The sequence below is a fragment of the Ptychodera flava genome, chromosome 11 (assembly GCF_041260155.1).
Source record: "Ptychodera flava strain L36383 chromosome 11, AS_Pfla_20210202, whole genome shotgun sequence".
NCBI classification, from domain to species: Eukaryota; Metazoa; Hemichordata; class Enteropneusta; family Ptychoderidae; genus Ptychodera; species Ptychodera flava.
The window spans coordinates 40,299,977-40,316,804 of NC_091938.1; the positions used below are offsets into that span (position 1 = coordinate 40,299,977).

The 16,828-nt window shown below is 36.5% G+C and overlaps 1 protein-coding gene across 1 annotated transcript in view; it reads right to left on the minus strand.

Annotated features, from left to right (window-relative positions):
- The window catches only part of LOC139144269 (uncharacterized), a 36,198-nt gene that overhangs the window by 18,832 nt on the left and 538 nt on the right, over positions 1 to 16,828 (minus strand). Inside the window, 9 exon segments of the mRNA XM_070714934.1 lie at positions 117 to 214; positions 583 to 660; positions 1,307 to 1,430; positions 3,143 to 3,219; positions 3,749 to 3,800; positions 4,300 to 4,428; positions 5,049 to 7,561; positions 10,536 to 10,548; positions 15,996 to 16,092. Coding sequence (XP_070571035.1) covers positions 117 to 214; positions 583 to 660; positions 1,307 to 1,430; positions 3,143 to 3,219; positions 3,749 to 3,800; positions 4,300 to 4,428; positions 5,049 to 7,561; positions 10,536 to 10,548; positions 15,996 to 16,092 — 3,181 coding nt within the window.

Consider the following 16,828-nt stretch of genomic DNA (forward strand, 5'->3'; position numbering starts at 1 on the left):
GAAACCAATCACTTCCTAGCTAGTGGACAACAGAGACATCAAAGTCAGGACATTACAGTTTCATGACTTGAGGAGAATATTGGAATGTACTTCAGCATTACTGCAAGTATACTCACCCATAGCGTTCAAACTGGTAGTCAAATGTCAGTTCTTCTGAAGCTGGAATTGCCCTTTTAGTAAAGAAACCCACTCGTATCTGACCATTCACTGTCCACTGAAATGAATCACAGCATGATATTTGTCAGCCAATATGAAAGATTGTTGTTGTTTGGGTCTAGATACTGTAGCAATATTTCAACTGATTACTATTATTATCATGTAAACATTTGCAAATCTTGTTATCATATTCTGTTGTTTGGAGTAACTTGGATCATTTTCAACCCTTTATAAACCACAGTGGTTTGGCCCAAACCCATTATTGCCAATGGTAACTGCAGACTTGTTCACAGGACAGAGGGGGTAGGGTGGGGGATTGAACCTCTTGGACATAGCTAGACTGTCAATGGCAATGTCGACGAGTGTGGAAATCAACAGACAATCAGTGGTTCATACATCATAAAATATTTATTCTTTTTCTCCTACCTTCTGTGTTTCACAGTTTGGATCACAGCTGTGGTTAATAAACCTTGACACATTGCCTTTCTTGGTTGCATCAATGATCTGTAAATAAAACACATTGACTGAGTAACTTCTCATCTTAACAATTATTCATCTGATTCAAAATACAGTATGTAGCAATTAACCAGTTCACTACCATGTCTAGACTCCCCTGATGTAAACTGGTTCTATACTTTACTTCTATCCTACCATCAAAATTTTCCTAAAGCTGCAGTCCGAAATCCCTTGTTTTGGCATTAGTCGACATTGACTATTTAAACGATATCCCCTTTGTTTTCGTTTGAAATTTTAATAATATTGAGCAATAACTTTTCACACCAGGTTTGTCATGTAAAAAAAAATTCTAATGTTCTTATCAACTAAGAACTCAAGTTGTAATGTTAAAACATGACATACTGAGAAGTAAACACTAGCTCTGCTTACTCTACTGTTTTCTGCCAAAGTTTACACTTTAGAGTGCATCTTTTTCACTTTACAAAACAGAAATCTAATTACAAAGAAACTTGTCATTTGGCTCTGTTCTTCACAATATCTGTCATCAGGAAAGGGCTTTTGAGTTCAACAACACAATTATTAGCGTCTTTTACTATTGTCCTATATCCACAAACACATCAGCATCACTTTAGTGTCAATGACATATAGGTGACACTCCACATATTGACAATATTTGCTAATTCATACAACTTACTTCATCACTGGTCAGGGCCATGAAATAATGGTGTCGTCTATTTTCTTTGTTGTACTGTTTGGTCCTTGCTTTGAATTCTTGGTAGTTGAGAACTTCACCAACATACTCCAGAACAAAATGATTCCTGAAAGAAACAAAGGTAATAGTTTTATGTCTTGGTATCAACTTGAAAGAGGTACATTTTCGAGGCTAAAGTAGAAATTTTTGGTGACGAGGTTAAAGATATGTATAACATTACCGATACTAGGCAGCCTATACACTTGGTAACACTGCATTTACTGATATTTGCATACCTTGTCTACAAAGTGTACTTGAATCCGTAAATTAAATCAATTGATTAGATATAACATAAATCTGCAAAATGGAAGCTGATAAAGGTCACCATTATATCAACAAGTCATCGTTGATGACACAGTCCCCACTTGTTAATGGGTACTTTGATTACAGGTCCTCAGAGAGGATAGAGTCCTCTTCATTAGGTCTGTGATAAAAATACTTATGAATAAATTCGCTTGATACATGCCTGAGTTGTAGTTCAGGACATGAAAAAATCGTAATAAAATGGCCACATGGTGGCCATATTGGATCGTATCACAAAACAAATAAATGTGCATATGTATGACATAGGTCAATGTCCTTGTAGCAAATTTGATTAAAATTGGTTGAGATATGCCTGAATTATGGCTTGTACATGAAAAAATCATAACAAAATGGCCGCACAGCAGCCATATTGGATTGTATCACAAAACAAATTAATGTGCATATGTATGACATTGGTCAATCTCCTTGTACCAACTTTGAATAAATTCGCTTGAAACATGTCTGAGTTATGGTTCTGGACATGAAAAAATGTAATAAAGTGGCCCACACGGCGGCCATATTGGATCGTATCACAAAATAATCGATGTGCATGACATAGGTCAATGTCCTTGTACCAAGTTTGAATAAAATCGGTTGAGTTATGCCTGAGTTGTGGCTCTGTACATGAAAAATCGTAATAAAATGGCCACACGGCGGCCATATTGGATTGTATCACAAAACAAATTGATGTGCATATCTATGACATTGATCAATGTCCTTGTACCAACTTCGAATAAAATCAGTTGAAACATGCCTGAGTTATGGCTCTGTAGATGAAAAAATCGTAATAAAATGGCCGCCTGGCAGCCATATTGGATCGTATCACAAAACAAATCGACGTGTTTCTGTATGACATATGAAGTAATCCTTGTACCAAGTTTGAATGAAATCGCTCCAGGCATCTCTGAGATATCTGTGTGAACGGACGGACGCACACACGCACGGACGCACGCACACACGCACGGACATGACCAACCTATAAGTCCCCCCGGACGGTGTCCGTGGGGACTAATAAGCTACTCTTCTCCGAGTTGTTTTGACAATGACTTGGCAGGACCACTGGATGACAATGACATTGGCACTTACGACGTTGCAGGACCACCGGCTTGACATTGTACTAGTGACTAGCAAATGCATGACAGATTTTCAATAATGTGGGTGAGGAGGTCACAGAACTTTTGGATTTATCTTCTAAAAGTGCATGAAATTTCAGTTTTGACAGTTTTGACAGGGAAGATATCCTATTAAAAGTGCAAAGATAAGTACAGAATTATATTGCCAATGGAAATTTATTTGGGAAGCCAGCTGAGCAAGTTGTTCTGGTGTGATTTTAGGGATTCTTATCATCTATGGATAATTATAAACCTCAGTACATCAGGTCAATGTACATGTATATGAATGAATCAATTATTAAATCAAATGACTAACACACTGTATACTAGTTTGGTAAAACTACATCATGTGATGATCACTTACTCAGGAACATCTTCGACTGTTTTAAGACCATGGCCCTTCCAGTCTGTTTCAAATATTTCCAACTTTGGGTATTCCCTCTGTACAGAGAAAGAAAGAAAATGAAGAGATGAATGCTGGGTAATTCTCTGGTAACATTTCCCCAGTGCAAGAAATACTTGGTTAAAATAACCTTCAATAAAGGAATGGTCAAGATACTCTGTAAAGTACACTTGTCTACACGTTCCAATGGCCCAATGCACTGTCAAACTTTATTGACTTTTCATGTTGGACTGATAAACAACAGTATATGCAAATATTAGAAATAAAAAAGAAGAAAGTAAGAAACTGCTGCAAGTCTGCATTGACAATATTGACTATTTTTACATCCTTCGATTCAGGGTGCAGGTTAAACACAATTCGTATTTTAACACATTTGCATTTTTCTTCAAAAAGTCTGGGAATCGCTGGAAGTTCTGTGCCATCCCTAGCACCGCACAGAATAACTTGTCTTGCTTTCATCATCAAAGGTACAACAGATTACATAACGGTAATTGTCAGGGCAAACTGTACTCATTTCAACTGATTTGAAAAGATGACAAAACAAACATAGTTTATATATACACATACCTTTTGAAACCTCTTATTAGTACAATATTCTCCAGTTGGACATCTTGAAGTACTACAAGAATACAAAATAGAACAACTTTGTAAGTAGTATTCATATTAAAAAAGTTTCTTTGTTTTGTTAATTAATGTTTAGCATAATAGATGAAACAAAGCATGGGATAACATCTTGTATTTTGGCTTTTATCATGTCATAAATACATGGGTATTCAGGCATTATTTTTGCTGACTGGCTGACAATTCACAACATAAGTAACTGTGCCGGCAGATAAATTTACAAATCCGGCACGGATTCAAATTTTGACATGGAAACTAAGTCCATTACACTGTTCTGGAGATGATTTGTATATTTTCCAATCCATGTGTTCAGAGTATGGATGTAGACTGCTTTGTATACATCATTTTCTATTCCATGTGTTCAGAGTGTGGATGTAGACTGCTTTGTATACATCATTTTCTATTCCATGTATTCAGAGTGTGGATGTAGACTGCTTTGTATACATCATTTTCTATTCCATGTATTCAGAGTGCGGATGAAGCAACAGGTCACTTACCATTCTATCATAAGTAGTCTATTCAGGCAATCTTCACCACAAGCTGCTAAACCTCTTTCTCTATCATCAACTGATGTAGTACACTCACACTGCATTCTCTTGATTTCTTTCCTGGCCTTAGATTTCTTCCTGTGTTCAAACAAACAAAGACATGTACAAACCAGTAAAATACCAAACTTGTGCTCTATGACAGAATATGCTTGGCATGGGTAAATAGTTTATAAAGTCCTGTGACATTTTTCTCTCCCCTGATGTTACTGACTATGGGGAACATAGGAAAGTGTGGTTGCATTTACAGACTTCATGTTCTCAACAAAAACACTGGAAAATTACACAAACTACCATTAATTTTTTCAAATTGAAGTCATAAAAACTACAACATACGACTGGAATGAAAGTAGTTACAGTGAAAGTGTACAAACATACATGTATATGTACTGTACTATCATCTAGAACTCATTTCATTGCCTGTTATATCAGTACAATATCATATTACTAGTCATACAGCCATGTGGTGCATACAAATGTACATTCTCTTTGAGAATTTCATTTTGCTAAAAAGGGATGATCATTTTCCAGTTCCTTAACATTGCTATGAAATACATTTGTAAAAGACAAACACTCCAGTACAATATCTTTAACAGGGCTTTGCAACAGTGAAAATCATGCCAAACATCTCCATTGGATCAAATACGACTGTTATTCTAATTGTATAATATACACATTATTGCTAGGGATAACAGACTTACCTCTCAGTCAGATAGATATTTTCTTGAATAGGATCATATGGCTCAGGTTTTACATCATCTTTTTTTGGTGATTTCTGACTCTGGGGAACTTTATTTGATTTCTGCTCTTCTTTATCATTAGCTTTATCTGCAGTTGCTATGGCTACAACAGTGTCTTCCATCTTTTCAACTTTGGAATCATTTGCAACCGTTCCAGTGGTAATTTTCTCAGACTCATCTTCCTCCACCTTTATATCCTTGACAACCGCCTCCGTTTCCATTTCCACAATATCCTCAACATTGGTCGTTGTTGTACTTACTGGTTCTATCTCTTCTTCTTTGATGTCAACGTCAGTTTTCACATCTTTTTGTTCGCTATCATCTGGAAGTTCACTTGCCATGGCTGTACAGTTATCATTTGTCTCATTCTTCTGTAACATATCTTCACATTTTACTTCATTTTCTGTAGCTGTCTTGTCTTCACTGAATGTTTCATGTTCATTCTCTATAGCATTTTTAATATCTGGTTTATGTTCAACTTCTTTATCTTTCTGTTCTTTCTCCCTCACTTCCTTTTCTTTCTTTTCTCGTTCCTGTTCTTTCTCCTTTTCTTTTTTCTCTTCAATTGACTTTAATCTCCTGCTCCTCCTCCTCTGTGTTCTACTCTCCTCAGCACCATTTTCTTCATTTGCAATTTTCAATTTAGGTTCACTTCTCCCTCTGTTCCGTTTACCTCCTTTCTTTGTACTCTTTGGCGTATCAACTTGGACAATACCTTCTGAAGAGTCAACCATTGTCGCAGGCTGTTCTATCTCTACTTTGACAATACTTTCCTGAGCTTCTACAGATTGTGATGATGAAGGAGGGGAACAAGTTGAGTGAACAGTTTGAATCTCTAAAGCTGAATCAAGTTCAGTTGTAGTGTCATCACATGGCTTATTTGTTTTAGAATCAGCAATGGATGTTGATTCTTGGAAGATCTCTGGTTTAGATTCTGCAGCATCTAGGTTTGATTCTTTGGACACTTCCTCTTTCACAATAGAAGGTTCTACAGTTGCATCCTCTTGCAGACTTTCTACGTCACTTTGCACTTTGTGAATTGATGAACAATGAATTTCATCTTTCAAACTCAGTGTCTCCTCTGTAACATCAACTGATGGGCAAAGTGTCACTGTTTGCAATCCCTGAAGTGTTTCTGAATCATTTGAATAATTATCACCAATTTCAGATTTTTGTTTCACTTTGAAAACATATTCCACTTTGACAGAAGTTTTTTCACTTTTCAACTGAGACTCATCTTTGAGTTCGGACTTTTCTACAGCTTCACTAAATTCCCTGTTTTCATCTAGAGCTGTTGGTTGATCACAATATTGCTGTCGCTCATCGCTATTTATTCCCTGTTTACTGTCAGTTTGTTCATTGTTAGGTGATTGTACATTGTCGTTCTGTATCTCATGAGTTTCTGTGTCTGTACAAACAGCATCCTTCTCAGCTGATGTTTCACATGACAAGTGATTTTCAGGTTTGTACTCATTTTTGCTTACAGTTCCGGTTGTCTCCTCATCTACAGAAGTGGCTCCATTTGTATTTTTTTCAAGTGGTATGTCTTTGTCACTGTCTGTCACCTTTATCTCTTCAATAACCATCTTTTCTTCTGCAATCAGGTTATTTTCATCATTGGCTGTACTTTCACTTGTCTGTTTGCATTCCACTTTTTTTGTCTCCTCTGGCTCAATTTGCATACCCTTTCCTTTCGGCTTTTCATCGATTTTCACAAATGTCTTGGGAGGGGGTGAGCTAACAAAGTTATCACAGTACTCATCCTCTGCAAAGTCAGTTTTGGAGAAATCCATCTTCCTTAATCTTTTATCTCTATTTCTGACATTAAATCTGAATGGTGTGATTTTGGATTCAAACAGGGTAGGATTCCTCTGTCTGCTGGTTTTAAAAGCTCTGGGAGAATCTATTTTTTCCTTTGATCTATCTCTAGTAGTACCCAAGTCTTTCCACTGACCTGTTTTGCTTTCTTGGCTAGAAATGTTCTCACCTGAATTCAGTTTCTTCATGTTTGAATCACACTCTTTCTTTTTGAAGGTTTCTGCATTCATAATACAAGGTCTTGCTCCTGTAGCTTTGGTCAGATGTTCAGACATAATATCTTGTAGCTCTATTTTCATAAACTTGTCCTGCCTTATATTCAGATCATTATTATCAGAGCGTGAATCCTTGGATTTGAACGTCTCCTCCACTTTAAGATGTTTGGGATCAGCAGTTACCACAGCAACGGTTTGTCCTAGGTGAGAACCAACGCTTGCAGTGTCATCAGTTTTTGGCTGGTGGATACTCTTACAACTGTCACTGGTGTGAACATCCTTGACTACGGACACATTCTCTTCTGCTTCACTGTTTGTAGCACACACTCTGTCAGACTCACTCAGTGCCTTTGGAATGCTGTTGGCTGCTTCACTGGTTTCTCCTTTTCCACTCTCATTTGTTTGTTTTACACAACCACCAGAACTTGACAATGCTTCTTCCTGTAAATCAATCCAAAAAGCTATCAGAAAATTGTGAAACATTCATTGATGATTTTTGCTGATGGAGTTTACATTAGACAGAAAGTAAACATTCATTCACAGAACACTGACTTTTATGTTTCAGCCAGTTCAATCATACAGAGATTTGCAACATTGAAACCCGTGGCAAATGAACTTGTGAACATCCTGGCTATTGTCTTTTACCCTGACATGGAAAATCAGTGTCCAGTAATTAAGAGATTGTATTGTTTTAAATAACATTTTATTGAAAGCTAGATGTTGAATTGTTGCATTGTTGACGTGAATTTGTATGAAGTTCTTGAACATCAGATTGTCATAGATGTTCAAAGGTTTGCACAGCTTATGCCACACCGTGACTCATCAGTACTGTACAGGCTCAGTTGATTAGCTGAATACTGTGTATTTCAAGATGCTTCAAGAAGTAGAACAAGAAACTAGAGTTGACACTGACAACAAAAATAGCGAAAAAATCATCAAAAGTTACAACTACCGACCCTTTAAGGTCATTGCAATATTGCCCTGATTTCTTAAAGGAATACTATATTTGTCTTAAATAATTGTTAACAGTTGTCTTCATGACCACACTGATTGCATCAACTACAGGCACAATAGCTGTATTGTACTCAATCTTCAGAACGAGGGCACAAAGTGGGTGTGTCTCTCATCATTCAATAGCACTCTCACTGTAATGTGACAGCATTGCTTACGGAATCAGTCGGTCAAATTAGTCTACAACATTGCACACATGCAATGTCAACTGATGACTTTCATTTTCTCTGATCAACAAATTATCAGCAAATAACTGGAAATGTAGTTTGTCATGATTCAAAGTCACATAGTCAGTTGATGTCCCTTATATGAATGATAACATTTGACCTTTTGTATTACCCAATCAGTGACTTTGATCTACAACATGTGATATGCTAAATAGCTATTACTATGTCTATTGAGCTGTGACAACATAAACAGCACATGCTAATCTCCTGCCAAGGAGAGTGACATGTGCTGGTTTTGCTAATTATTTACTGGCTATATCTCACTTTGCTGTCAAAAATGTATATTTTTTTGAAAGTATATTTATATAGCCCAGTGTTAATACTATGTGTGACTACTAATCTTTTGATCAATTATGCTGTCATTATCTTTGAATGTCACAAAGAGAAAGAATTGATCTCCTTGGCGTTGCATCATAGTTAAACCAATTGACAATGTGATAACGATTTCCTATCTCACTGGTACCTCCCTAGTGATGCATGCATCGGCCTCTTTGGAGCAAATCTCTTGTGGTACTTGAGGTTCTTTTCCAAGTCTGAGCAAGTACACTGAGTTTGAACTTTACTTTGGCCAGTTCTAATTACATGACAACAAACATTTGCTCCTTAGTTGCTGTTAAATTCACTAACCCATGGACAAACAACACTGGGCACATAATATCAGGAGTGGAATGGTATTCATATGAAAGAACATCATCCGATCACCAACATTATGATCACTACAAAGATTTGCAGTTGATATATTATTGACTGGTTGACCAGTAACCTTGGTGACTAAAAATCTCAAAAAAATACATTAATTGCTCTATTTTACAGGACTGTATAATTTTGTAATCAAAATAAGATACAGATCAACTCAGAAACCCAAGTTTGAATTGATATTACTCACTGGATATAAATAAGCCTTTATAGTATGTCAGGAATTTACAGATGAGTACCACAGTTCTTGGCAAACAACTCAGCATTTAAATATTAAATCACTGAAAATAACATTACAGTTGGATAACACTTTCTGTCAGGATTTTTCAAAATACAACATCACAAAATGATGAAATTTCTGATGAAAATCCATATTTAAAAACAAACATTAGGTATGATTTAGCCGCTGACTGTCAACTGATGATGTACTGAAGTTCAGATCATTTCTTTTCTATGTGCAGTTGCTTTGGATGAAAATGCACAAAAAATCAGTTGGTCATACCTCTGAAGGCTAAAATTAATGAGTAAAAGGCAATGCTATTTTTTTTATTTCATGCAAAAACCTTATGAAATTCTTTTATTCTTGTATTGATTTATTTTAGTTTGAATTTTTAACAGTAACCATCCTTTACACTCTGGAAATGGATAACTAGTAAATTGTAACCTTTCCACATATTACACTTGATTCTGGGATGACAATGACACCAGGTCAATAAGTGAACAAATTTCCCAGAATGCTTTGACATGTTGTGATAGCAAATTACACCCAGTGTGAAGACTGAACTGCTGATGATAATTTCAATGTTTTTTTCTGGAAATTTGTTACATTTTGTTCTTCTTCTCACGTAAGTATGTCAAACAGAAAGTACCTGAGCCTTGCAGACACAGTAAAATATTATGAACCGGTTAAGTATGAAATATTATTCAACAAATGAATTCTAGCCTGGACTCAAAGTCGGTTGTTAAAACTTATCACACTGGTACATACTCTATTGATAATTGATGACTTAATGTTGATTTCTAGCATATATAATAGCTGGACCACTGAAAAAATGCTACACATTCATGCTCAACGCAGTTCATATTTTGAAAACATTACTCAAATATTTGACCTTATTTCCCCATGCATTGCAATCTGTGTATTGCCGTATTTAGGCAATAGTGTACCCCTTCCGGCCTATTATGGAGTGCAAAGTTTGCTTGAGTCCATTATGGGTCGGGCCAAAGTACACTAGTGCTTCTCTCTTATAATTTTGGCGATACCAGTGACTTTGTAGATGTAGTAAACATCTGGGCCCACAACACTGTATAATCAGATACATCGATAATAATTTTAGGGATGACATCACAAAATTCACTGGTATTGACAATGCTATATATTATAATTACACAATAATATTCAGCAGGTAGAGAGAGTAGGGTTAATGTACATCACAAAGCTGAAGCTACAGGAAGGAAGCTGAAGTTGGTAAGGTACCCACCTCACTATCTTCTCTCAATGGGTCAAAGGTGAAGATAGCAAAATGCAAATACCGGAGACACATACCAGAGAGAGAGAGAACATGAAAGGGTAAAAAAAGAAAACAGAGGTTTTAATAACAGGCACTGGCATTATTGAAAAAGTTTTGTATTCAATGTCAATGTAGAGAGTGTGTAGAATTTTACAGTGTCAGGTTGAAAATATCCAACAACATTTAAAACACTTTCTACATTGCATGCAAGGTTTTGTGCTAACATACATGTACATGTATCCTATGGCATAACATAAATTTGAAAACTTCCTGTAAGTTCACATGAGAGGTATGATTCCTGTTGTCAAGACAACTAAAGTCAGATTCCTTGGTAACAGTAGGAGTCTGATATGCAAAGATGACCCTATCGTGTATTATCAGTGGAACATTTTACAGTAGGAAGCCATTTTGTTGTTTTCTATTTGGCTTTCGTTGTGATTAGAAACTGTTCACTTGTGATAAAGTGATGAAACTAGTATTATACAATGTACATGTATATTCATGTAAAGGTACATGTGAACGGAACTACTTACAACAGTCATGATATACATGTTGCTATAAAATGATTTCTTATCTAATGATGGTCATATTTACACATCATACAAGTACATGTATGTCACATTCACAACCAGTACATGTCACTATGTTGACATCAAGCTTTAGTGCTACTGACATTCAAAAATTTACCCAAGTTGAACTCATTGTAGATAACAGACACCATCCATAGTGTACATGTCACATAGTTACTTCCAGAACAAGTAATATTCTGAAAAATCGTCTGTACTTCTATCATGAAAATATGTCAAGACTGAGCATCCCTACTACAAGTACAAGCAGTAAACTTTATCTTGTTGTGAAATTTCATCTCATGCAGAATTACATTTACAGGCATGTGAATTGACCACACTGGTAAATACATACTTGTATTTGGAGCGCTCTTTTATTTAAGACATACAAGAAACAATTTTACATAAATTGTCCAGCTCAAGACTTAATCATGCATCACAATCTTGTTTGCCAAAGATTTTAAATCATCATCTAGAGAGGTAAAACCTTCAAAGTGTTGTGATGTGTGTGGTGAATTTATTGTAAAAGCTATCAGTGATCTTTTTTTCAGCTAGCGACATCTACACAACCATGTTAAATAAAGGCTCCACCTTTCTCTGGCAAATAGTTTCTCATCTCATAATCATGCAAATTAAATGGTGAAACACTGACATGCACATGGTGCATAATCTCACAAAGAAACCAACACTATTAAATAAAGGTGTACAATTCCATTGGTATAACATCATGACACATTGTATTCTCTATCACAGAGGAGATAATATCATCGGATTGTGAATCACTGATGATCAGCTGACATCTTGCAACAGATCAAGAGCGCAGGAATATTTACAAAGTGTAAAATCTGTTAATATCCACCAATAATGCTTTTGATATCACAAACATTGTTAGTTACACAGATATGTACGACACATCTAGAAAATATAGCTTCACTCTGGCAAATTACACACTGGAAGATACATGTACACTGCAGTACAAGTTCCATTTTCTGTACCGTCATGTTCAACAGAGTTACAGTAATTACAATGAACGTGATACTTGAAATTACTGTTGCACTACCATTATCAATAAATACAACCACGGTCCCTCCACAAACCTTGACACAGTTCACATACAATGTATGGTCAGGTATGTTGAACAAATACTTCTACATGTATAAAGATATTCATTGCTACATTGCTATGTAATTGTATTACACACATGTTCATTTCAGCCCTGCCACTCACAACAAAACAATATACCAGTGATGACATTATGAATACCATACCACAAGGTGTCCTTCCAAAGGGTTTGAAACCTGTCAGCTGATACCATGTGTATTACAAGTCTACAAGAATGCCATGGTTCTAGACAACCTTCCTTCATTTTGATATTACACGGGTTTGTTGAACAATAAATTTTATCCAGATAACACTTGTACTTGGGTGGGAAAGTGCCACTGCAAAAGTTGCCATCTCTGTTAATTTTTTTGTTTTTTTGGGGGTTTTTTTGAAATTTTTCGTATAGTTTTGCAACTTTTGTTATTGTTATATTTTTGAACTTATCTTAAATCATTTGTGTTTTCTGTTTTTAATTTGTATGTGTACTTTGTAAAATTTATTCTTTTGTGGAGGGTTGCTTTTTTATATGTGTCAGTCACCTGTGCGACTCATCCTGACTTCATGTCAAAACTGATTATAAATAAATAAAATAAATAAACACATAGCATGGTCAGGTCACTTTGTCTTTGCATACAAGGTACATGTAGGATCACCGTACAGAAAAGCTTATATTCAGTCAGTGATAACAGTTATGTCACATGAAGTGTAATAAAAGACTCCGTCAATCTGATTCCTCAAATGCTGATGGAAAGGAAGACAGACAAATTTACGGTGCATCTACAACATGAATGGACTGCAAATTGGTGAATTCTACATGAAGCCTGCTATTCGCAAAATTCATGAACGACCATCATTATGAAGAGAGGGACTGTTAAACTCTGGAAAGATCTGTGACATGTTTTAGGTCTAAAAAATCTATAGATGTCAATATGGTACAACTTCTGTCAGCATTGCTCTGCCATTTTCATCTCTCAACAGCTTCCTTCCTTTTCAATCCAGCATCGAATAGTATCATTATAATTTTAAAAATTACGTTGACAACATATAATCTAAAATGTAACCCAAACATTGCTGGCAAAGACTTTGCAGTGAATGTGACCTACAAGTGTATAGGTATAAGTATACATGTGCAGTAGGTGTATGTGACAGGCACATGGCGGTCTGTTTGATTCTCTTACACATCACAATGCCCAACTATCAATTCACTGAATAAATTTAAATTATTATGACAAAAATTGTGAAAATTTACTTTACACATTCACTTTCGGTTCAGAATCACTTTAATCATGTAGTAAAAGCAACTACTAGTAGGTTATTTTCTTGATTCCAACAATTTTCAAAGCTACATTCACAACTGATGTTGTCAGAATAGAAACGCAAAGTAGAAAGCTTGGCCACTGTATGTCTTTTAAAATGAGGTAGAGAAATCTGCATGTATGCATTGTGCAAACTGTGCTGTCCTGGGAAGCTGTCCCTTTACAACACTGGAAGAATACTGTTTTTGTTGGCACATATTTGTTGCAGACAAGTTGCATTTCAACAGTCCTGTGAGGAAGATGCCACATGACCAAACAGTCAGCCAGACAGGAAGCCAAGTGTCATCATAATGGTATTAGCTGATGATAAAGATGTCACATGATCACATGGAGGAATTTGATTGGCATACACGATGTCAGGCACACATCAATGATAACAACTGCAAGACAATAGAGCAATTCAGCCCCTTTACCACCAATTCAGTTCTACACTCACAACTTCACCATTTCATATATCAACGCACATGTCACTTATGATTACCATAAAAAAAGCAACAGCAAGGAATGACAAACAGTATCTGGTTTTCAGTACGTAAAACTTGGGTGTTTAAACCAATGATCACAAAGTTCTCAACATTGACTGATTGAATTAGACCCATACACTTTAACAAAAACAGCAACAGATCTAGTTTTTGGTAGCCATATGGTCAGTGGAGTGTCTGTGGTAGCCATAATAATTATTGTACATACCCATAATGAGTAATAAATGTAAAACTGCAGCAAAGCAAAATGCATCTGGTCATAGTATCAATGCTTAAGCTGTGGTGTTCGTACAAATAACTTTGTTAGGAAGAAACACAACAAGAGTCCACATCAAATTGCCAGTGACAAGTACAGAATAAGTGACCACCAACTAAGATACTTAACCATTCAACTCCAATTCCCTGTAGACAGATCAGCTCACACGATTGATAACAATTGGTCTGGGCCAAAACATGGTGGAAAAGGATTATAAAGATGTTGCAGAAAGCCTCTTTAAAGTTTTGCAGTTTAACAATTGCAAAGTTTGTCAAGTTAGACACTACATATTACTATAAAATATCACACTAAGCAGGATAAATAATTAACAAAAGATTTGAACTAGAATGTTACTTTCTGATCAGTAACACAGGGCCCAGGAACATTTGATATGGATGTCAAGTGCTCCTGTTTGTTGTGCATTACATTGAATAACCCTTGCTCTCAGCATGCATAATAGATTACGCCCCAGACAGGCCATGGATTTCAAAATCAGATCATCTATTACATGGAGAGTCATACATCTTTTAAAGAGAATTGTGCACCACAACTTACTCAAATCAAATCCTAAACTCAAGGTGCCACAAAAAAAAGTTGCTGTGATTTACGAATGCCTGTATGAAAAAGAAACACACCACCTAACAAAGCCACTCTCCTGTCGAGACACTACCACGTGATTATGACCTTGGGTTCCCCTTGTAAGAACCACTTTACCAACAAATGTGTCCCATAGTGTTTAAAACCAGAGTCCTGCAGTATTGTCGATAGGCAGGCAAAACATTAGTGACATTGATGCTATATCCTGTGATAATTGCGTTACTATCATCGGAGATTTTCCCGCGACGAATAAATGATTGACAACTGGTAGGCGTTGATCATCAAGAACCACCGTGGTATAACACGCCATTTTGAATTTTTCTGATACCATCATTTCAGTCTCGCGCTTTGACCTAGAAAATGAGCAGTTCAAATTAAAATACTGACGTGTTGATTTATATGTAAACTCAATAACAGATTCGTTTACTTGTACCGAAAAGAGAAGTATGAAGTATTTGTTACACGATACGATGATAGCTGATGTGTTACAACCATACAACCATACATATAAATAAAGGCAGCCATGTTGGATTTCCTTGAAAATGAGCGACAGGGCACCGCTAGCTTGTCGGTCAAAATGAATAAAATACAAAGATATTTCGTCAGTGTGTGTGACCGTATAGTCAGTGGTGTAAATATGATTTGATTTTCCGATCCAAAGTGACAAGGACTGTGACAGAACTGCCAATAACGCTGACGACGTCCGTGCTAATTTTCAGCATTATGTGGCTCGGCGGCCATCTTTGAATTACTTGTTACGCGTTTTTATGTTGGGTAATGAAGCTCGACGCGATTTTTCTGGCATTACCTCAAATATTCGGCGAGAAATATGTTATCACTGATCTTATATGATATTTTACTGATATTCGCACATTAAGTTATGAGCTTTTATCTCAATTAGGCTCTTCGATCGGCGACGATCGCAATCTGTAATTGTGACCTAGAATGTGAAATGCTGGCAGGACGTCACTGCACTATGTACTCCAACTTCGAAACATGGCTGTACATCTCGCTATCAGGGTTCCGAACTTCGACCACCATTCTCCTGTCGATAGAGACAGTGATAGTACCAAATTAAGTTTTAAAGCGTGTATGTTGTGGTTTAGACTTACCCTTGTAGTAGTGTTTGCTGCAGTCTATCGTTGCAATGTCTCTGTGGACGGTGGTGTGAACGTCGTCTTTGTTTGCACTTTCTTCCACGTTTTAATGCTGAGCGACAGGCAATCGCAGCAGCGTTTGAAAACATAACGAAAATCAAATTATCGTTTGAGAAGAGGTTTCTGTATAGCTTGTAGTAGTCCTGTTTTCAGGAGTGCTGTGCAGCTACCGTTTGACCAAGAGAGCTCGTGTAACGCAACTGTTTTAGTGAACGTGGTCACGTAAAAGGAACGTTCGTTTCCATTGACATTGCAACAATGTAGCCAAAATACGTACGTCCATTCCCCCAACTATAACAACCGTATTTATTTCCCTATCTTACCAGGTAACATTTATTTAAGTATTGCAATGATGGCATAATCTTCGAAAAGTAAACATTCATCAGAGCACACTGAATCTGTAGACATTTGTTTTATATTCATGGTATCTTATGGATGTGTACACCTTCAAAAATACGGTCCAAATAAAATTATAGGCTGTTGCAAAATTCGAACCGCCTTTTACGTCGTCTGTCTGTATAGCCAGTCGTTTTCGTGTCATTTTGAAACCTACAATTAAATGTTTCACAAGTGCCAAGATTAAATTATTCAGCATGATGATGTATGCAGCATGTTTAACAGAAGACAGATAAAAAAGTGCCCAGTTCTTCCAACGGAAGGGTTAGATTTAAAATACGCCAAGGCGTCAGTCAAGGGTAACAGAGTGGCGCGCGCAGATGATGCGTTACTGGTGTCAACACATTTTTGCCAAATCTGATCATACAAATCTTGTTCTTAGAGTATATTGT